Source organism: Cuculus canorus, chromosome 20, assembly GCF_017976375.1.
Source record: "Cuculus canorus isolate bCucCan1 chromosome 20, bCucCan1.pri, whole genome shotgun sequence".
NCBI classification, from domain to species: Eukaryota; Metazoa; Chordata; class Aves; order Cuculiformes; family Cuculidae; genus Cuculus; species Cuculus canorus.
This window is the reverse complement of record NC_071420.1, coordinates 1,990,355-2,012,095: the sequence shown is the minus strand read 5'-3', so window position 1 is coordinate 2,012,095 and position 21,741 is coordinate 1,990,355. Positions and strand designations below refer to the sequence as shown.

At 43.5% G+C, this 21,741-nt stretch overlaps 2 protein-coding genes and 1 long non-coding RNA gene across 7 annotated transcripts; 2 read left to right on the top strand and 1 right to left on the bottom strand.

The window, feature by feature from the left end:
* Positions 1–1,181: 1,181 nt before the first annotated feature.
* Positions 1,182–2,608, top strand: ZNHIT3 (zinc finger HIT-type containing 3). The gene is made up of 4 exons (XM_054084744.1): positions 1,182–1,307; positions 1,487–1,518; positions 1,587–1,754; positions 2,096–2,608. Exons 1-4 carry the CDS (start codon positions 1,228–1,230, stop codon positions 2,284–2,286), a joined length of 471 nt encoding a protein of 156 aa, XP_053940719.1. The 5' UTR covers positions 1,182–1,227; the 3' UTR covers positions 2,287–2,608.
* Positions 2,609–2,759: 151 nt separating this feature from the next.
* On the bottom strand, positions 2,760–21,363 carry MYO19 (myosin XIX). Of its 5 annotated transcripts, XM_009567380.2 has the most exons (25): positions 21,180–21,355; positions 20,177–20,261; positions 18,199–18,343; positions 17,296–17,444; positions 16,949–17,062; positions 16,042–16,174; positions 15,753–15,822; positions 15,291–15,393; positions 14,988–15,084; positions 14,423–14,499; positions 13,985–14,075; positions 12,732–12,903; positions 12,314–12,387; positions 12,098–12,219; positions 11,481–11,594; positions 10,917–11,093; positions 9,929–10,075; positions 9,366–9,473; positions 9,076–9,146; positions 8,089–8,198; positions 6,063–6,226; positions 5,282–5,411; positions 5,006–5,091; positions 4,350–4,655; positions 2,760–3,452 (listed from the first exon to the last, which is right to left on the bottom strand). In XM_009567380.2, exons 2-25 carry the CDS (start codon positions 20,186–20,188, stop codon positions 3,324–3,326), a joined length of 2,901 nt encoding a protein of 966 aa, XP_009565675.2. In that variant the 5' UTR covers positions 20,189–20,261; positions 21,180–21,355; the 3' UTR covers positions 2,760–3,323. The 5 variants fall into 5 exon arrangements, 4 of the variants coding, with proteins under 4 accessions (XP_009565675.2, XP_053940712.1, XP_053940713.1 ...); XR_008453085.1 differs by lacking the exons at positions 2,760–3,452; positions 4,350–4,655; positions 5,006–5,091; positions 5,282–5,411 and adding an exon at positions 6,952–7,688 and having other exon boundaries at positions 6,091–6,226; positions 21,180–21,363; XM_054084737.1 differs by lacking the exons at positions 2,760–3,452; positions 4,350–4,655; positions 5,006–5,091; positions 5,282–5,411; positions 6,063–6,226 and adding exons at positions 6,242–7,485; positions 7,579–7,688 and having other exon boundaries at positions 21,180–21,363.
* Positions 14,468–16,220, top strand: LOC128854155 (uncharacterized). The gene is made up of 3 exons (XR_008453086.1): positions 14,468–15,102; positions 15,577–15,692; positions 16,099–16,220. It is a non-coding gene; the product is annotated as an uncharacterized LOC128854155 (long non-coding RNA).
* Positions 21,364–21,741: the final 378 nt, after the last annotated feature.

The following is a 21,741-nucleotide window of genomic DNA, read 5'->3' as shown; positions in this document are numbered from 1 at the left end:
TTGTGTGCCTGGTTTGTCCGACCCCTGAATGGAACACAAGAGCCCTTCTGCTCGGAGATAAAAATAAATCCGTTAGCTGTGTTTACTTAGCATTTGGAACTAGGCTTCTGCCATGCTCAATTTGCCGCTGAGATTCACATCCTTTTGTATCTTTGTATGGTTTTGAAGACAGTGAAATGGATAGAAAAATTCAGTAGTGTGGGGAAAAATGTTATTTGACTTTCTCATTTACAGGCGGTCATATTGTATCTTTGAATATTTGATGAATCTCTTTATTCATGGGGGCACTCGGCGCTGTTTTACTGTTGTAGTTATAACTGCAGTATGTAGCACATGTTTTTTGTGAGACGTTTGTGACTGCACTGTTCACATTTCTGCTTATAAATAGAGGCACAGTTGAGTCTGTGGCTTTTGAGATTCGGATCGCTTTAGGAGAAAACCTCACTTGAACTCTTCAATATCAGAATTGCAGTGAGGTTTCCTGTACAAAACAAAACAAAAACGTCAAGACTAAGTATCTTGTAAAAGGAAACTGCTACTGAACAGTTAATCTGTCAGACCCTGGTGGAGGTGAGCGTTTATTCTTAGTTACACAGAGATGTTGTCTACAAGATCTCAATGCTTATGTTTCTGTTCTCTCGCAGTTACCAGTCTTGAAGCTGTGATGGAACAGATCCTGGTGACTGTTTTTCTGGTTTTAAAGTATGCATAAATACTGCAAATAAAATATGTTTGCCCTATTATTTTATGTATATATATATAATATTTTTAATTTATACACACACATTATAAATCCCTGGAGGTGTTTAAAAGCCGGGTAGATGAGGTGCTGAGGGATATGGTTTAGTAGTGGACAGGTACAGTGGGGCTTGATGATGGCCAACGTCTTTTCCAACCAAGAGATTCTGTGATATACATATATATATATAAATGTAATATGTTTATATATTTTTTTCACAGAAAGGGTGCTCAGGCTCTGACAGAGGCTGCCCAGAGAGGGGGTGGAGTCCCCAGCCCTGGAGGGGTTTAAAAGACGGGCAGAGGAGGAGCTCGGGGCCGTGGTTTAGCGGCAGATGGGACGGTTGCATTCGATGATCCAAAAAGTCTTTTCCAACCTGGCGCTTCTACCAGTCTATATGTCCAGTTCGTGGCTCGGCGCTCGACTGGCGAGCCTGGCCGGGGGCGCTCGGCGCTCGGCTGGCCGTGCCTGGCGCAGAGGCGGGCGCCATGGGGGCCGCGGGGCCGTGCGCGGTTTGCGGGGCTGACGGGGCGGGCAAATACCGCTGCCCGCGCTGCGCCACCGCCTAGTGAGGGGCCGGGGGGGGCCCGGGGGAACCGGGGGGGCCTGGAGGAACCGGGGGGGTAGCGGCGGGGGCGGGGGGACGGAGAGGGAGGGGGGCTGGGGGGGGCGCGGCCTTGCCTGCGCGCTGAGGCGCGGGGGGGGGGCAGCTGCGCTCTCCCTTCAGCGGCCTCTCCCGCCCCACAGCTGCTCCGTGCCGTGCTGCAGGACCCACAAGGGTGAGTGCGCGGCGGGCCGGGCAGGGCCCGGGGGGGCCGCCGCGCCGCTGACCCCGTCTCCTCCGCAGAGCGATGCACGCCGGAGCGAGCCGAGATCCGGGTGGCTGAGGGTGTGCGGGGCTGCGGGGAGGCTCGGCCCCGGTACAGCCCCGCAGGCGGGCCCTGCTCCGTAGAGGACATCCTGGCCGAAGGGGAGGAGCAGGACCGCGTCCCGCTGCAGAAGCTCCAGCTTTTAGGTAAGTCCTGGGGGTGCGGGTGGGGGCGGGCACGCGGCAGAGCGAGCGGAGAATCCCTGCGGTGCGCCTCACTGCCAGGGTTTAAAGAGTTGAATGTCAGATGCGTGTCCTTTCGCCGCGTGTCTTTGAAAGTTGATTTGCAAAACTTGGGGCCTTGAGCAGTCTGGTCTGGTGGGAGGTGTCCCTGCCCATGGCAGGGGGTTGGAACTGGATGATCTTTAAGGTCCCTTCTAACCAAAACCGTCCTATGATTCTATGAAAATACGAGTGGTCTCTGGAATTTGTAACTCTTTGAAATTAGCATAGGCTTTATTTTGTTGTTTTGTTTTTTTCTTTTAAAGGGGAATCAGAAGAACTGAGAGGCTTGCTTCTGAACCCACATCTCAGGCAGCTACTGCTGACAGTCGATCAAGCAGAAGATAAAAGCTCCCTCATGAAAAAGTACATGCAGGAGCCATTATTTGTTGAATTTGCAGACTGCTGTTTGAGAATTGTGGAACCTCCAGAGAAGGAGAACATTATGCCTGAGTGAGCTGCCTTGGGAACATTTTTCTTTCCTTGAGAATTTTTTCCCACTGACGGAAGAAATCTAACAACTGGGCTGCAGCGATGCACCAGTCTATGTCATTCCTGAAGGTTTGGTCACAGTTTGCTCATGGATGTCAGTGCTCTTATTTTCACCTTAGAGTTGATAAACAGTGACATAGTCAGTGACAGGTAGATTTCTGGATATAAGGAAGTCAACTTGATATTCTGTGTACTTGCCTCCTCTTTCTATAAAAATACTGTCAACCATGGGAAACATTGCTTCCCAGTAACAATTAAATATATTTGCATTTATTTTAATTCACAAACTGATCTGAAATGCTTTTGTTAATGAACGCTTGTTGCACATGGTCAGATACCTTTACAGGGTATTTACTGGTTTATTTAAAAGTAGTGTACACAGAAGAGCTGAACATTTTCAGTACCCGTGTGAGCAACAGATACGGCCTAGAGCACCTCGGAGGAGAACTGTCGCAGATGGGGTGCTAGAAACACGTGGCAGTTGTGACAGCACAGGTTTTGGTCTTGTAGATTAGAGGTGAGAGTCGAGTCTCGCTTTTCCCTGAGACATCTTCCTTTAGTGTAATTTGCTGCTCACTTCCTTGGTCACATTCAGAAGCGTTGTGATGTGACTGAACGCTCATGGTCGTCAGAGAAGCTGTACCTCCTTGCGAGAATCCAGCATGTCAGAAATGTTTCCCTTATTTGCACTCTCGTTACCAGCCTGTTGCCTCTCCCAGGTAGTGCCAGAAGTGTTCAGTTCAAGTATATATTGCTTAAAGCACTTGATCTATTTAAACTGAGTGTTCTCATAGTACTGATATTTCCTCTAATACGTGTGCGTGAGGAGGAATGCATCCCCCCTGCGTTCTAAAATTGAAGTATATTATATTATAGGTACAATGCATCAATGTAGGAAGCTGAGGTAGCAGCAGATATGGACGTTGAGTAATTTGAAAGCAGCAGCTTGCAGACAGTCCTTCCCTGAAGGGAAAAAGTACAGTATATGCAGATGGCCAAAACCTATGTCGGAAGGAGGCTTTTTCTGTCCAGTAATATCTGGTTAAATCCAGTGATAGAACAGGCATCTGTGTGGGGGCTGACATTTGCATAATGCAGGGGAGACTTCTTACAGTGAAACTTGATGGAACCCTAGAAGAAAAAGAGGTGGAGGGGTCAGTTGATGATGTGAGCTAATTTTGCTACTCGAACTAAGTAATGCTAGTGAAGATGGATAAGGATAGAGACCTCCAAAGGAGTCACTGTACCAGTGATTTAAGATAAATGATTGCTACAGAGTACCAGTACCATAATTTGAATTGAAATTAGCTCAAACTCTGAGGATCTGAGCATTTAGTCAGTACTGAACTTGGTACTGCTTCTTCCTATTGAACTGTGGCCAAGGACAGGCTACATTCTTGCAAGTGTAATTTTATGCAGCCTGGAAAATTTGTGGACAAAACCCCCAAGCACAGGTACAAGGTGATTGGTAACCGGAGTGCAGCTTCTGGGATAAGTCAGTGTGGGTTGTGGCTTGTTTGCAGTAAATGGTATCTAAGACTACTGTGCATGTCTTGAAAATCCTCTCTGCAATGTAGTCTGTGCAGCTGTCTGCACAGCGAAGTTAATACAGAATAACTGGGATATTATTCATACACCCAGTGGGTTTTTCCCAAGTGGATGCTTTTTCATGTGTTCAGTTGTTGTGCAACTTGAATCTGCTAAGCAGATAAAAGTAAATATAGTACATAATGGCAGAGCCTGTGTTGGAATCCTCTGCTCTCCAGTTGTAAAGCAGAGCTTTGATCAGTTTGTTCTTTGAAAGAGATTAATAGGAGTTTTCATGTTTTGTTGAAAGTCACAACTCAGCCCTGTGTCCTGCTTGACCTGTTGATGTTGTCGGGGTCATCCTTGCCCTTCTAAGCCAGTGGAAAAAGGAAGATTGTCGCTTGAGAGCAGACTCAGCGATTGCTGTACTGGACAGCAGAGTTCAGGTTCGTGAACTCATGGCAGCTTAAAGGTGCCGCTGACTCAAGCGTGTGAGGTTACCTGTGGGAGAGCTCTAATGGAAGTGATGCCACAGCCAAAGAAACCGCTTTCCACCTTGTAGCAGTCATTCTCCTGAAGTACTTTGAGGCATGCCAGCACGGAGAGGTTTCTCCGGCGTCCCGTTACAGTGACAGGTGCAGCAGCCAGGACAAGGCCAAGAGGCCAGAACTGAATAATTGCATGCAGAGGCCAAGCTGTTTCCAAAGAGCACAAGGGTTTGGCTGAGATCACTGTAGCTCCAGGAACCGAGAACGCCTTTTCTTCACCCTCATCCAATTCTGCTGCTGCTAAAGCAGCCATTTTTGCCTGATGAAGAAATGCAGAACAATATTCTTGAAAAAGATTCACAGACATCTTGAACAAAATTTAAAACTGCAAGACTAAGTATCTAAAAATGAGGGCATCTTAAAGTATAGGACACCCTTTGGGACACTTGTGCATCTGTAAAGGTAGGGAACAAGTTATTCTGCAGTCTCTATGTTGCCACTCTGTAGAAGCAGCTGTACAAGACAGGCATCCATCCATCTTTTGCTCTTCAGCTGGAGGAGAGTTTTCTGGAGAATTAACAGGGTTGGTTTTGTGCAGCAGAGGTAGATTCAAACACTAAAAAGCCTCAATTACTCAATTTCAATGCTTTCCTGTACCGATGTACTTACCTTCCATTTCCTCCAGCTGTGCTTAATAACGTTAGCAGCCCTGCGCATCCTTTGAAAGTGGTTCTTGGCTAACCAGGAACGAACAGCTGAAGATTTAATTAAAAGAAACCTGAGTACATGAAATATCTGAGAAGCTCTTGCACAGAACATAAGAGAGATGGCACTTAAACTTTCTCCCTATTCAATTAACTTAACCAGTCCTGACACTTGAAGCATCCAGTGAAACTGGCAGTGTTACTCAATATATTATGCTCAGCCACATCCTTATCAAATTACCTGCTTGGATGACAGTTGCAGACCATCTCTCCTTCACTAGTTTCTTCTGTTTAAATCTTCTCCAGCAACACTGAATGCAGAATGCTTTCTCATTTAATACCTCTGCTCTTCTGGCTTCCAGTTGCTCCAGCTGCATTGGGGATACGACCCTGCAGTTAACACTCAGGGAAGAAGTTGTGTTCACAACTCTTCCCTCTTCAACAGTCTCTTGGTGTTTGTCAGAAAACCACATGCACATTTCACTGTCCTAAGACTGCTGGATTAGGTTTTAGAGTTGACAGCACTTCACTAATGCTTATTAGATAACATCTGAAAAGTAAAGTTCTAAGTATCTGAGGGGGGGAAAAAGCAGACACTCACAAAATCACAGTAGCAGCTGGCTTAAACCTAGCCCCATTGAAAGGGGGTTCTGTCACAGGGGCATCCTCCATTATGCAAGCTTTGCAAAAGTGCCTTTGTCTCTGTCATCTCTTTCTCAAAGAAGCTGCTTCGGCCTGTTGGAGGTGCCAGGGCTGTCAGTTGAAGCTAAGGAAAGCTGTGATCTTTACTGTAGCTGGGAGGACGCTGCCAGCAGTAGACACAAGTGCAGCTCCTTGTCCGTTAGCAACAAGGATGATGTTATGATGGATATTTGATTTAGTTCAGTAATTTGAAGGAAAATGCCAAATTCTGGTCACACTATTAGCAGGAATATTGCCTAAATCATGGTGATGATCTGTGCCAGAATCCCCATTATCCAAGAACATTCCAGAATTGTTAGCCAGGGAAATAGCTCTCTTACCACAGAATTAGCCATAAATACTTTGGTTTTGCCACAGTACACTGAAGGGCTTTCTGCTCTGTTCCCCGTTTGCTCAGCAGTAGTTTGTTCCATAACAACACTCTGAAGGATCTCAGAAATGACAGAATGTGATGCTTTGTCATCGTCCACCACTGGAGTCTCGCCTGGAAATGAAACATTGAAGAGAAGGTATCAGAAAACTAGGAAATTGGGACCAAGTAATTATCTTTACACTGAGACTTCTTGGCCATTTAGGGCGTAAATACCTACAAGAGGGGAGGAGGTGATGTCTAAGACATTACTAGATCTAGTTGTATTTAAGGGGAAAATGTGACATGCCATGGACAAGCAACTAGAAAACCAGCTTGGTGTGTTTTACTGAGGATGCAGTTTGAGTGGTGTCTTATCACCTCTATTACAGCCTGTCCATAGGTAACAAGTGTCATTCGGGCAAGTCTGGACAGTGAAACAGACATCACGAGGGCTCAGCTGTTCACACATTGTTCAGAGCATCCTACAAGGTAACATTAGAAAGCAACAGCAGTGCAATTCAGAATAGAATTGAGCAGCTCAGCCCTAAGAAATTCTGATTAAATACCAAAAAAAGCTGTTGGGAACAAAGAACAAGAAGCAAGGAATTAAGACTCATAGCCTTAATGCACTGAAAGATGCAGGCAGAAAACAAATTCTACACAATTCTACAGCTTTCACAGCATGTCAGAAACAGCTACAGGGACATGTAACTAAGTGGGAGTTTATTGCAGCCATAAGAGGTTATTAAAACCATTAAAACCATTTCTGGGACACAGTACACAGTTTTTTTACATTATGAGACAAACAGGTTGGCCAGATTAATCTATCTGGAAACAGAGGTAGAATTAATTCAGACCTGTCCTTGAAAGAGATTGTGTTGTTCAAGGCAATGCTGCATGAGTTTCTGCATGCCCAATGCTGGAACTTGATGGTCTTTGAATCTTTCCATCCTGGATACTGTTTGCTTTTCTGCTATAAATATTTCTAAGAAGATGAGAGCATTTTAAGGTACTGAAAACAAATATAAGCAATTCTTGCTTACAGGAAGACATCTGGTGGCTATGATGGTGTTCACAGGGCTGGGCTGATAAGGGAACCAAAAGCTTATCCCTGTGTTTAGGAAATTGTTTTGCTTTGTTTACAGCTTATTACCTGCTAAAGATAAAAAGGACTAGTGACCTATCACAATGAGGCATTTTAGCTAATGGGTTTATAACTGAGGAAGAAAGATATGGTATGTAAGTAATTTTCCAGACTGTATGTCATTACTTCATTCCATTTCCGCAAGGTGCAGAGATTTCCAGCCATTTTACTTATCTCAAATAGGCTGGTCCTGCTTCCCACATCTACTGGTTACTGAACAGCCCCACTGGGTGAAGAGGGGATTAATCTGGGAGAGAGAAAGGGGTTGCAGCAACTTTCAAAATTAAATGTAACCACCTGATGAGCTCTTACTCTCAGGGTTTCGTACCAAAGGTGTTACCTTGTAGATTGGATTGTGTTTTGTAAAGTCCATCCTCGCTCTTGCTTAGAAAAAAAGAATCGCATACAGAAGTTTGCAAAAGGTAGAAGCAGCAGGAGAATCCAGGTAAGCTAGAAGGTCAGTGTGTTCGATAAGAAAACAAGGTGGGGAAAAAAAGAAAGGAAGGAGAAGGAGTATAAGCAAAAAGGTAAGTAGTTTTCAGGTCCACTCAAGAACCAACTGAAAATCAAATTATACTGGGAACCCCCATCACCATTGTAGCTATAATTGTTCCACTCAGGAAGAACACAGAAAACCAGCAATGAGATGAAAGATTTGCAGAGTTTTAGAAAGAGCCTGCTATAAGTGTTTAGCAAATTGGAAATGCAAGTTGGTGGTAGATTAGAAAAATATTTTGAGAATTAGTGGCGTCCCTCATGCTGAATGCAGTAACTGCATCAGATCTATGCAATATCAGATTGTTGTGATAATTTTACTTTGATAGCAGAGGGGTCATCTAAAGAAACGTACCTTTTTTCGTGGCAGTACAATAGTTGCTTTTATCAAATGCTCTGTTTTTATTGGACCCACGTGATTTTCTCAGTATTGCATAGCGCTCAGTGAAACTTTGGAAAGGGATCCTGATAGACAAACATACAGTTAATTCTTGGCAAGTGTCATTTACTATATGGAAAATAAGCTACGCTTTTAATGGGAAAAAATGCAGAATGGCTTCAAAATCCAGTGCACAGAATGCAAATACACTGATGCCTGTGTAGTCACCAGCAGGAGACTACCCACTGCCCAGTAACAGGCAGTGGCTTTTGCCTGCTACAGAGACTGTGCAGGAACTCTGCTTGTTTATGCTAAGGGTGAGCTTCACCCCAGAATACCGAGCTGTCAAAAACATGACTAGCTCAGGCATTCTTCCCTTTAGAGGCAGTCAAGAACGCCCAGCATGGTGACTGGCTGCGATGAGATGCCTGACTTGGAGATGACTACCACATATAATTTTAGTGGCTGAAAATGTTATTGTGAAGCCACGTTAGATTAGAACATTTTAGCACATGATAGTCCACATCAAAATATCTCTTCCCCAGCTTCTCAGATTAAAATATACAGTGAGCTCTCAGCCCAGGGCTGCGTTATAGACACATCCAGACTTGTAAGTATTTGGTGTATTTTTAAGAATCCCTTTGTTTTGAAGGCAAGTCCTGCTTACTGCACTTTTGGGCTTGCTGAACTAGCAGAGTTTCATTATCCAAAACATAGAACAGCAGTCCAAATTTGTGATTTTTGTCTCCAAAACATAAAAGAGAGATGCTTAAATAAGCTTAAAAGCAAGCAGTGAGCAGAAGTCTTGTGATGGCTTTGAAAGAATCAATAAAGCTTTTTGGTCTGAAACCGACAACAAAATACTTGGATTTCCTGCTTGTGAGGTCTTCTGAATAACTAACGTGCTGCCGATTGCCGTAGAAATGGATTATGGAAGACGTTGGTCAAGAAATTCAGACTTACCTAATAGGAAAGCCCGCTGCACTGATGCTGATGGCTTCGACTATTCCACATGCCTGAAGCTGGCTGAGAACCTGAGGCACAAATTTAGATGGTTTAGGCAACCACTGTCTTATTCTTTGTGGAAGCTGCATGGGCTTGGCCCAAGTGACACACAGCTCAGCTCAAGAGCCACACCAGAGCTTGCCTGGTTTGCACTGCCACACTGGCAGCTGGGGAATGGATGGAGAAGGTGGAGAAAAAAGAAGGAAGCTTTTCATTGACTCAGTGAAGAAAGGCTTTTGAAAAGTTACCTGTTCTCTTTCAAAAGTCATTGCCTTGCAGTCAGCGTTAGGCTTGATGCATCGGATGTAATGCGGTGTGGTACTATTCAAAATCTGCATGAGATGTTCAAGTGAACCCTGCAGAAAACAAATACAGGTTTAATTAGGCACTCCTTCTCCCCAGGTAGCTTAGCCAGCCAGTGGTCTTGTATTAAAAAGAAGCCATTTTTAGCAAGGATGTCAAAAAAAAAAGAGAACTTGAGCAAAAATTCTGCTCTACGGAATCTTTTTTAAAATTGTTGATGGTAAATTTGTGAAGTTTCCAAAATTACAGCAAGGCCCTCGGTTGAAGTTAACCCCTCAAGAGGAACAGGTAGGAAGAAGCCTCACAAAGGCAGATGCCCAACTGTTAAAGGAAAGGGTAAAACTGGATTGAGCTAAAGCTATAAACCCAGAGAATCTCAGGAGGCTGAAGCTATTTCAGTTTTATAGCTATCTAATTTAAAAACATTTACTGATCTTGGTCCAACCACACTGTTTTCTCATCTAGTCATGAAGACAGCAGTAGAAAGCAGAACTCGAATAGGATGTACCTTGAACTTTGACACCACTGTAACAACAGCTGCTCTATTCTGGCTTTTGACGTTATTTTGGTTCCTTTCTGTCCGAGGAAATAATTTTTGAAGCAAAGGGTCCTTAGAGTTCTGCAAAACGTTGACCAGCTCTGGTGGAATGGGGTCCTGCAAACACAAACATGATTCATGAGTATTTGAACTTAGGTAGAAACCTGCCACCTTTGAAAATTACTAGAAATTCCATATATAGAGATGGAATAGTATTTCTGATGCCAGCTTTGGTTTAACCACAGCTGTAGTGTCAAATCTGACTTCATACATTCATCCATAGTCAGATTCAGGAAAAGAAAACAACATTTGTCTGAACATTAAGCAAATCTATGACTGCTCCTTACATTGTTCTTGTCACTTAAGTGAGCTAGAAGCCCCAGGGCTAGTTTAATCCTCATAGGACAGTCTACAGCAGATATTATAAAGTCTATTAGAAAGTCTTTCTTTTAATTAAGAGATGGTATTTTATTGCATCACCTAATACCACTTGCCATAATTGCTGGTGATGTCAGAACTGACAAGGGAGACCCTCATGTCTTGTAGACTGTTTCACCTATTCCCTGATGGCACACTGACAACAGAACTTGAGGTTCCTGGTACTTTCAGGACTTGCAGTAATTAAGTCCATGCTCTCCTTTCTCAAACTTATTTTTTGGGGGAAAAAATGCCATTAACACTACTGCATTGTCAGAGGAATGGGAGAAGCCCTGATACGCAGGCTTCTTAATTCTCAGCTGGAAGGTCTGCTAATTGTGTGTGCCAGTGATGGTTCACTAAAAATCAGACCAAGAACAGTACGCTGTTTTATGTGGCCTGAAGGATTTTTTGGGGGCAGGGTACGTATATCCATGGAGCACCACAGAATGTACTTGTTAGTGGTGCTTTGATTTAAATAGCTTTTTGTTTGTAAGATTCTTTTGCTTGTTTTTTTAAACATCTTTCTGAAAATACCTACCTTATTTTTCTCCACCATTGTTGCCAGCTGATAGCAGACTTTGCCAGCATAATGTGAAATAATAAAGTTAGGCTTCTTACTGAACTTGTTTCGACTTAAACATTGATTACTAGACAAGGCTTTCTCAATCCGAGTTTGAAACAGGTCAGGGTTAGAGGATCTATTCAGACGGCACTCCTGCATAGCAAATGAGACAAAATTGCAGCATCTCTTATTTGTGGTAAAGAACTGTCTTTAAAAGCTAAGACATTTTTAATGAAAATCATAGCCACTTTACTTTTAGAGTTGCTTTGAGTATGCAAGCCCTGAAATAGTGGGAAGAAAAAAAAAAAACAAAAAAATGTAATTGACACTTCATATCTGAATTAGAACATCACAGATCAGAGGAAAAAAGAACTCAGAATAGGAAAAAGTGGTGTCAGGATTGTTCTCAAAAATAAGCTCTGCAGAAATTTCATAGCTGACAAGTTTCCTACTAATTCAGTGTTTGATTTTTCTGTGGTGATGTGGGTTGGAAGGCAGACAACTAGGTCAAAAGCTTTAGGGGTTTAGATCCACACTTACCTCATTCAGCAAAGAAAAAACGCTGAGAGGATTGCCTTCTATCAGATCAAGGCAGTTCTGGTTGTCCTGGTAGTTTATGAAAGACCACTGTAGGCCTTCAGCTGCATATTCCTCCTGAAGTCAGAGAGAACCCAGTTATCCCACGGCAGAGGGCACCAGAGCCCAAATAATGATGTGCCTTTTTGCAGTGGGATGCAGGCACTGTTTAACAAGTTAATCCCAGGCTCAGCCTGTTCATCCAGAGCTCAGCTCATGTTCCATGGCAATCTTGAGAAAACACAAACAAGGATATTCTACACGAGGTAGCTTTTGAGAATGTGGCAGCAGATCCTGCTGGAACAATCTGATTAAGCATTTGGGAACCTCAGATTTATGAGCAAGGCTAGGATCACACTAAGCCTCTCCTGGCTGTACTGAGTTTTGCCCTGAAGGGCAAGGAACCCCCACAACTTCTTTCTTAGATCCAGACGCAGCCCTAAACCAAGCATTGTGTGCCATTAGTTACTCAACTGAAGGTTACAATCTGACCAAAAGCACAGAAATACAATTAAAGAGACAAGATGAGAGATGTTGTTCTAAAATTAGATATTTAACATTTGATCTTAGTGGGGTATTACCTGTTGTGCCTTCAGGTAGTGTGCTACAAAGTGCTGCTGCAGTTTCTCGTTGGCATAGTTAATACAAAGCTGTTCTAAATTGTTTTCTGGGAAGGCTTCAAAACCGTAAACATCCAACAAACCTAGGAGGAATACAGGAAGACAGTGCACTTTGGTCTAGGAGTAGCTTGAAGGATTTATGGTTACTCAGTTAAACCAAGGAGGAGAAAACCATACCTATGAAGCTGGTCCACACTGATGGATCTGCATAGATGCTTTCATTTATGACCAAAACGAGCCATTCAAACAATCTGCACACAATGACAACTGGATTAGTCAGAAAATGCTTGCTGACAGCAGTCATAAGAGCGTTCTTTTACTGTGGTCTTTACATGCAAGAAACAAAAAAATATGACATGCTGCCTGCTGACACAAAAGCAGCAGTTCTCTGAAGACCTCTGTTAGACAGCAGCTGTCAGCATCGACAATGGAAACAAAGGGGTCTTGAGAGGGGAAAGGGGGTTACAGGGGAAAGAAGGGTTATACTATTATTCACCCCAAGCAGAAAGCTGGCGAAAGTAAATCTCTCTGGCTTCCCTGCTCCCTCACAAAAACTCTATGGACTAGCACAGCAGCCTGGCCTATGTGTCCTTACTTAGCGTAGATAACTTTGGCAAGGCAGTCCCTCCTTGTCTCACATTCAGCCCTGGAGCATGGCTTTTTGAAGACTTGCTGTTGTTTTCCAGCAGTTATTGTTCGAATTCTTAATGATTCCAGTAGTTCCTCAATGGGTATTTTCAACAAATCTCCAGTGGTCTTCACAAAATCTTGTTCACGAAAAAAACATTGCAAGATTATCTGGAGTGTCAAATGAATGCAGCCCCTTTAAAGTTATAAAAGGTTTAGAGATGACGTGGAAAAAGAACGTTTCCATGAACCCACCAAGTTAAATGTGGATTTTGGATCTTTTTACCCAAATCTGAGAGAAAGTTTTGCAAGACCAGCCTCTTAATTGTACCTACACTATCCCCAGAATTACAGGTACTCTCTTTCAAATAAAACAACAATATCAAAAGTCTGAAGTTTGCCACATTGAAGTGGGAATTTTAGAGTACTCTCTAGGTATGTCTTTGTTACTTTTTCACCTTTTTTTAGCAGACACCTCTAAATCCAGACAGAGGACATCAAACAGCCATGACGAAAAAAACATGAATTTTGGGGATAGTAATGAAAAGTAATCTCTTTTTCAGAAGAATGAGTATTTTCTAAGAAATCATTTAAGATCTTGCTAACCTGAGCTGCAAAACTATTTTAATATTATATGTTTGAATATTATGAATATTCTACTATTTGTATATTATATGTGAATTCAGAGCATGTAAAATAATAGAAGAGCAATTCACTATTCAGGACAGTGGATTCAATTGATTAGTTCTGAAGGAAAACTAGATCCACAAACCTCCTACAAATATGCAGAACAACCTGTGTTCTACGCTGCAATTTAACAGATTTGCTGTTACTAAGTGGAGTCTTAGTCTTTACGATTAAAACTTCAAAGCTTAAGCCCTCTGCGCTCTGGGTCAGATTTCTGGAAGTCTTATGATATCAGTGTAAGATTACAATCAAGCTTAACAGTTCTGCAAATAATCCTTCTGAAATGACTGTCTAATGTTGCAGTTGCCTTGACCTGTAACGGGAGGATATTATCTCTCAGAGCAGGGGAGCATTAGGCTTTTGTTTCTTCAGTACTTTGAAACTGTGTAGTACTGAACAAAAACATGCTTAAATTTTGTTCTGCTCATGACCTTGATAATCTCCTATCAGCAGGAGAACATAATAATCCTATCTATTAGGCACCTGCACTAAGACAACAAGACTCTCTGGAGCATAGCATGATTCTTGTCTCACCTTTGGCTTTGTCCTCTAGTTCACACGGCTGAGACTCATCCACTGGATTAGAGAATTCAATGTTCCCAAGATGGAGAAGGCCTGACAATACCTGAAATATTATCAATCCTTGAGTGTTCTGAAACAGAGCCTCCCTATAGCCACACAAACAGGACAAGTCACAACATTTCTGCACAAAAAAAAAAGCAAGCAGATACCAAGCTTGTGTGTTCATTCCTAGTGCTGCAATTACTGAAGGAAAACTAAAGTTCACAAGTGCAAGCTTTTAGTTAAGAACTAATATTTGGTTTTGCAACCTAATGTGTAGCTGCAGTCCCTCCAGTCAGGAGTAACACACAACCCATGCTCTATACGTTGATACAGATCTACTTCTGCAGAAATCCCATGCTAAAAAGATACTGAGGAACAGCCTCACGGTGACCATACATTGTACCTGACCTTGAAAATATTGTTCTGCGTAGAGCGGTCAATGCCCAAGTGAAACATTGCATCTCTGGTTACCTCGAAGCAGTCCTCTGAAAAGCCAAACAGGTGTCATTTAAAAGAAAGCCATGCACACAAACACGGGGAGGCAGAACACTCCATACCACAACCAGCTGAGCTGGAATTGTGAAAGGAGATCAAGGAAACCAGGTGCTCTTTTGGTGAATCCCAGAGTAGAAGCTGGAGAACCCAGTCGCTGACTTCACACTGACTCTGTGGGGCTCTGAAGTTAGGCAGTAGGTTGCTGAAGCACATCCAAAGACAAGACAGTTTCTAAACATAGCCACACAGAGATGCAAATTTGCTAGGCCAGAAACCGCTGGCTTAAGCCAGGTGAAAACTCTTAATAGAGCAAACTGAAACTTAAACAGAATCACAAGAATGCAGGTGGCTTTACAAAATGTCTGCTGCTGGCTGACCAACCTGGGTAATAGGATTTAATAAGGCAGAGACATTTTTGCCTGCCTTCCTTTAAAGTTACAGCTGTTATTAATGGTCACTCTGTGAAACTAATCTTTACCATCTAAGTTTCTTTCAGAATTTGGCAGCCAGCGGTAGTCAGCCCCTTCTGGAAGGTTCCATTCCAGCCTCTCCTCTGCAGTGGCACCTTTAGTGATCTGGAGACAGAAAACAAGGTACTGACTGAATTCTGTGTTTGGTATTTACATCACACAGACAATGAAGAATAACACATTAGGGGCATGATTTAATTTGGAAGCATGACAGACAGGAAAGCTGTTAAATATTAAAATTTGCAATTGTGCTAAATCTGGTAATTTCACTGCTTGTCAGAAATATCTAGCAAAATTAACTGAAGGCAAACCTGATAAAAAATATGAAAGTTTCTTTCATTGGGAGCCTGATAGGCGACTCTGGTCTTCTCCAAAAGGAAAGTCTGAATGGAAGCACTACTCAGGTGGTGGAATCTAGATGGATCAAAAACAAAGCAGAGATTTCAACAAAACTTCCTCACAGAATCCAACATGTGTTGTGTTGTTACAATACCAACTGATTACAAACGCTTTGCAGTTCAGTTTTGTGCAAGCTTAATGTACTATTTTATTCAGAGTTCTTAACTGAATCTCTGTCTTTCCATTGTTCTCTTTCAGAGATCAGGGTGAGAGCTTGCAGAGAGGGGGAAGAGATATAATAATGCGAGCTGCCAGCAAACCAAAATATGTTCCAAAGACAGAAAAAAAAATTCCATGACAGACATCAGGAACAGGTTTGTAAAGACGTAAAAGGAAGAAGACAATAGATAAGGCTTTTACACAGTAATTATTACCTGTCTAACTGAAGCTGGATATATTTTCCAAAACGGCTACTGTTGTTATTCCGCAGGGTGCATGCATTTCCTGTGAAAATTGCCAGGGACAGATACAGCACAATCAGAGTTGTTTCACTCTTCTGTGCATGATGTACTGATACTAAGGGTGACTTGTATATAGCTCCAGTACTTGAAGAGTTTGTATTTTAAGGAGAGGATCAAGAGCTAGCTTAGACTTGTGTGTTAAAAAAGAAAATTCCCACAGTGGACGCTACTTCTTTTTCCTATTAAAAAAAGCCTCATTTACCAAATGCTTCCATGACAGGGTTGGAATCCAACACTCTCTTCTCTATCCTTTCCACAGTTTCATTGCCTTTTGGAGAGATAACTGAAGCAGCAACAGAAGCATAGAATTTCATAAGGCAGCGAGATGTCCAGGTCTGCAAGAGAGAGGCTTGACAATAGGCCTTTGTTTTTACCATGTCATTAGTTATGTCAGTTAGTGACACAGTGCTAGCTTCTGAAAACACAGTATGCAGCTGGCAAGGATGCAAAAGAGAGTAATTGTGTCAGGTTTATAGCTCTAGTTCAGTGGAAACTTTTTGTGCATATGCTTGTGTGCAGCAGACGCATTTGAATGCTACTGGAGTCACAGTGCTTTGCTGAATGGTAGTCTTATCAAGATGTAATCATCTGGAAGCTCAGCTAGAATTAACAGCTAGTATCTTGATATTAATTGAATATAAATGGACTTTGAGCCTTTAACACTCAGCAATTTTGTTTTCAGGCTTAAAAATTTTCTCAGTATCTTGCTGAACAGGGACAGATCATTATGGAAGGACCTAGGATAGGATCCGAGTTCTCCTGCTTCTTCTGAGTCTCTCCCTATGGTTTGCTGAGACCCACAATAGCTCCCTAACATACTAGGCTGAGACATGAACTCGGGAGCAATTCCTGTTTAATGATTCCAATCTGGCCTTCCTAGAAATTGCAGATGTCACCTGAAGAGCAGCTATATTTAGTAGAGTCGATTTGACTGCAGCAATCACTTAATGCTTTACGCATATTTCAAGAGAGTCGTGCTAAAGCAGACTGGCTACGTGCTCTGTCAGAATTTTTTTCCTTCGTCTTTGCTTGTTCACTAAAATACCATGAGATTTCCCAGTGATTTGTAGTGCAAGACTTAAAAGCAATGCCAGGAAAAGTCTCCTTACCTTCCCAGCACCACTTTCTCCACTAACAATTATAGACTGGTTTACAGGGTCTATCTGGCTTTGGACGTTTCTGTAGGTTTGTTCAGCCACTGCGAAGATGTGAGGTTTTAAATCCTGGCAGTAAAAGAGAATATTCATATTTTAGAGAACAGTAATTGCAAAGTTCAACAGCAATGGACAGCAAAGGTCTTCTCACATTTATCTGAAAGCAGTACTGCTCTTTTTATAGAACTCCTATTTCACTAGTAATGGATTTTATCCTTTAGGATTATTTTGCTCATATAGATCTTTAAGAACTTCACATCTGAGTTCTGCAGAAGGATAGTTATTTCAAATATGAGGATTACCTGAGGACGAAATGCAACATGGTACTCTCTCATAAGTTCAGGTGAGTAGAGGCAGGAGAAAGGCTGAAATGGATTTAAAGCCACCAGGCTGCAGCCAGCATTCGTATAAAACAAGTTCACTCTATATCTTGCTTGAAGACATTTCAGAACTGAAAGGACAAATCTTCTGTTAGCGTATTTTTAAAAGTGTACCTGACTCTTCCCATTCCTGTCTAATAAAAATCTTCAGATATGCTCTTAGGTTTAACAGAGAATGAGATGATAGAGTGATATAGGTCTAATACATAACAATGTCTTCACGAGTTGCCCTCATTTTTAAAAATCTTAAGGGATCTGCTAACTATCCCATTCAGTAAATCCTGAATATTTATAAGGTTTCACATAATCCGTCCTAGAAAGCAAATCTGTTCACTTGCAGAGCAGACAGAGGCAGAGATTCCCATCTGCACTGGGAATAGGCCTTAGCTTCTCTCAACAGGATCATCTTTAAGTCAAGTGAGGAACTGAGGAATTTACTTTTCAAAACCAATTTAATGGATGTATTTTGAATCTAAGTCAGAGCTTTGTTTTCTTTTATGTTCATACAACACCAAACTGCAATCACAAGGTCACGCAGGAGTCCTTCAATAGGATTTTAACTCTCAACCACACTCTGGCTACCTGAACCAATAATGCAAACATGACCTCTGTGTGCAGAGCTTGATAAGAGAACGCCATGGCTAAATCTGCGTAAGTATTTTTAAAAAATTAAACCAAGCCAAGAGTAACTTTCTAAGGCTTTGAATAGGCTTTGGATCTCTACTGTGCTCATCACAGCATTAATGCAATGAGAACAGTAACTAGTATTAGTAGCCACCAGGGACAGTAACTCCACAGGAGATCCTCCCCTGGCTGGCTGCTTACCTGTTGTAGTTGTCACCGGATTAACTTTTGTGAGGTCGTCATAAAGATGCAGGTTTTCTTCATCACTGAGGAACGCTCTAACTTCTTCTTCAAATGATTCACTGAGGTCATTCTGGATGACAGAATCTTCTTTTTGGCCATTTTCCTGGAGCGGGTGTCAGATCAGCACCAAAGGTTGAGTATATCGGGACTTTGACCTCATACACTATAGTTTAAAGCTCTTCTACTGCTTCCATGTAGCAGAAGTTCAGCTGGAGTCATAACTTAGCATGTTTAAGCTACTCTTCCTTCCAACTGCCCTTTCCCAGCATGAGTGATTCCCATGGGGTGCTCTGTTTTTAGAAAAGTATTACTCAGCACATGAGAGATGGCAGGCAGACACCACTTTGTACATGGAGTTAATCATGGGTAATTCTGGCTGCAAGAAAAGGCACTGGGAAGGAAAGTGACCCTAGACTCACGCTTCCTAGTGCTTGCAATTTTGCGGGTTGTTCAGCACAGACACATTCACATAGAGTTTTTCACTGGGGGATTTCTAAACTTACGAACGTCATAAGTTCACTGCAAAAGCTGCCTCGGGCAGAGGGAAGCGGAAAGCACTGGCTGCAGAGGTGAGAGCTGAAAGCTGCTGTGGTCCAACACAAATGCAGTTTTTCTAGCAGTGAGTTTCATTTTTAAAGCAGAGATTGAAGGCCCCATGAGTGAAGCTGCAGAGTGTACACACCACAGCCAGGGGAAAGCAATAGCTGGCCTGCATTAGGTGAAGATTTGTCCCCTTTGAATCACTTGAAGTATTTAAATCTTAGCCTCTGGGCTCCCATGTCCTTGACGATTAGTTGGAAGGACACATCTGCTGTACAAACGTAATGGAAAACTTAGCCAAAAGAGAGATTTCACGTGTTTTTGTCATTTTGGGGGGGGAAGGAAAGAGGAGCTGTAAGGGAGAAAAAAGGAGGGAAAAGATGCCAGTCCTGATTTTTGCTTTCTGGATATTGCTTTTCCATTCTCCTTGACAGAAACTCCTTCAGAGCAACCCTACTCATTTGTATTTAGTAGCATAAATCTGCAGTTCTTTACACGTTAACCAAGTCAATGAACAGTATCACCCTGTTTATAAAGAAAAAGTGCCAAATCCAGTTAGCAGCATTCCCGCTACGTGAGCTAAGCTCATTAATAAAGGGGAACATACACTGCAAAACCCCATTAACACATTTCTAAAAACAATAAAGCTACAATAATGTACTCATTTAGGAGCATAGTTATCTTGCACAGACAGCATAAGTAGTTCATCTCCAGTAGTACAAAATTTTACAGAGCAAGGGTAAAAAAAGCTTAGGAATGCAGTTAAGCATCACCATCAAAGTGACTTCTGTTACTCTTCTCTGAATAAGCGTTACATAGCTCGCTGCTTTCACTGAGAACAGACACCCACAATTATAAACTCCTCTGTGGATCAGATGCGTTTCTGCCAATCACCCGTTCTTCCAATGTCCTCCCCTGCGTCTGCTGTATGATGCTGGCACCAGCCGAGTTCTTAAGGCCATTGTGCAGCTGATACTGCAAGATCTGAAAAAGGGCTTATTTTTGCTTTCCTGCACCCCCTTGCTCAACATTGCTTCATTTGAGAAGAGATGGTGATTGTTTAGCCAAAAGAAAAATAGTATCTGAAAATACAATCACTTCTGATGCCTGTACTGCACAGCTCATGTGTCCATTAATCTTACCGAAACACCCTTCAGGATGTGCTTGCTGCCTGCATTGACTCCTGCCTCATTAAAGCCAATGGAGTGACAAAAATCACTAGCTGGTGTTAGCAACACAGGTCAAAACCACACGGTTAATAGGTCCAGTCAAATCGTGAAGTAGGGCTGAATATACATTAGGAATTACCTAATCTTGACTGCATGAAAACAAGCCAAGAATTCTTTCCAGGCAGTAAAAAATAATTAGCGTACACAACGCCTGGTTTTCTTTTTACCTGCTTTGGCATCTTGTCCAGCCGTATGGACAGGAACACTGGAGAGGACCTTTAGGGTATCTCATTCAAATCTGACTGAAGAACGCTTAAATAAAAAAAAAACAAACACATTTAGAACAAAATGACATGACAACATGTCCAGAGTTATTCTCCAGAGGGTTCCATGAGCAGAGCCCAAAGGCTTCAGACTGAAGAACTGATCCCGGGGCAGGGCAACTAGTGCTGGAGCTAGAGAGACTACCCGCTCTGTCAGAGTGACAGCCATACATTCCGTTTCCCCCTGCAAATAAAGCTTATGGGGAGGGAATACTTGAGCTTTCCTTACTGGAGGAATAAAATGATAAAATGCTTTGTTTCCTCCAGAATCGGTAAGGCCAAGTTTCTTGGCAAGAAATTGCAACTTTGTTTTTATTAAATTCCTCCTGCTAGGACAAGTAGGAAAGATCTGTGGGTCTGACAGTGTCAGAGAAGCGAGTGCTTTTGGAAAGGGTGACTCAGAGGAGTTCTGTATTGCAGCAGAAATGAGATAGGCTTGCTTGCTGTCCTGCTTCCTCTGAAAACCAGTGGGAGCCGACCCAAGGTGAGTCAAGCTCGCCCTCTGAGGCTCTGTGAAAATACAGTCTGCTCACAGAGCCAGGAAGACTTCTGTCTTCTTCCAGCAGCCGAAACTGCCGTCTTTTCTTTCCTCTCTTCCTCTTTTCTTCCTCTTCCCTTCCTCTACTCTTTCTCCTCTTTCTCTCCTTCTCTTCTCCTCTCTTTCCTCCTCCCTCTCCTCGTCCTTCTTCTTTTCCCCTTCTTCTCCTCTTCTCTTTCTCCTTCTCCCCTTCTCTTTCTCCTTCTCCCCTTCTCCTTTTCCTTCTCCCCCTTCTCCTCATCTCCTTCTCCCCCTTCTCCTCCTTCTCCCCCTCTCCCCCTTCTCTCCTTCTCCCCCTTCTCTCCTTCTCCCCCTTCTCTCCTTCCCCTTCTCTTCCCTATCCCTATTCCATTCCTATCCCATTCTCACCTGGCACGCACAGGGCTCCCGGATCGCTGCGCTGGGGCCGCGCCCCACCGCCCCGCAGACCCTCTCGGCCTCCTCCGGCCCCGCCGCCCTTCTCTCCCGGGAGAGAGCCCGCTCTTTGTCCCAAGGACAAGGGCTCCGCGCAGGACCCGGGGCTCCCCGTTACGGGCGGGCAGGGCGCGGGCTGAGGTGAAGGGCGGGCAGCGCGGCGGCCGGAGGAGGCGGGGCCGCGGCGGCCCGTGGCGAATCGGCGTTTGCGGAAGAGCAGGCTGCCTCCCGCCGGGGAAAGCGCGGGCGGGCACCGAGGGCTCCTGTGGCGAATCGGCGTTTGCGGAGGAGCGGGCTGGGGGCTGTGGGAGCGGATCGGTGCTTGCGTGAGAGCGCGTCGCCTCCCGTTGGCGAAAGCGCGGCGGGAAGCGCAGCTTGCGTTTGTCTGCGGGCGGGCGGCGCCGCGGGGCGCCCCGAATGGCTCCTATGGCGAATCGGCTTTTGCGGAAGAGCGGGTTGTTTCTTCGTGGCGAAAGTGCGGGCGCGGAGCGCGGCCCGCGTTTACTTGCGGGCGGGC

Excerpts from the sequence above, each read along its gene's own strand:
- ZNHIT3 (XM_054084744.1), top strand. The coding sequence starts at position 1,228 with ATGGGGGCCGCGGGGCCGTGCGCGGTTTGCGGGGCTGACGGGGCGGGC. Across the intron at positions 1,308-1,486 it reads CCGCGCTGCGCCACCGCCTA|CTGCTCCGTGCCGTGCTGCA; the intron begins GTGAGGGGCCGG and ends CCCGCCCCACAG. Across the intron at positions 1,519-1,586 it reads GTGCTGCAGGACCCACAAGG|AGCGATGCACGCCGGAGCGA; the intron begins GTGAGTGCGCGG and ends TCTCCTCCGCAG.
- MYO19 (XM_009567380.2), bottom strand. Across the intron at positions 15,394-15,752 it reads ATCCAGCTTCAGTTAGACAG|ATTCCACCACCTGAGTAGTG; the intron begins GTAATAATTACT and ends TGATCCATCTAG. Across the intron at positions 9,147-9,365 it reads TGACTTTTGAAAGAGAACAG|GTTCTCAGCCAGCTTCAGGC; the intron begins GTAACTTTTCAA and ends TTTGTGCCTCAG.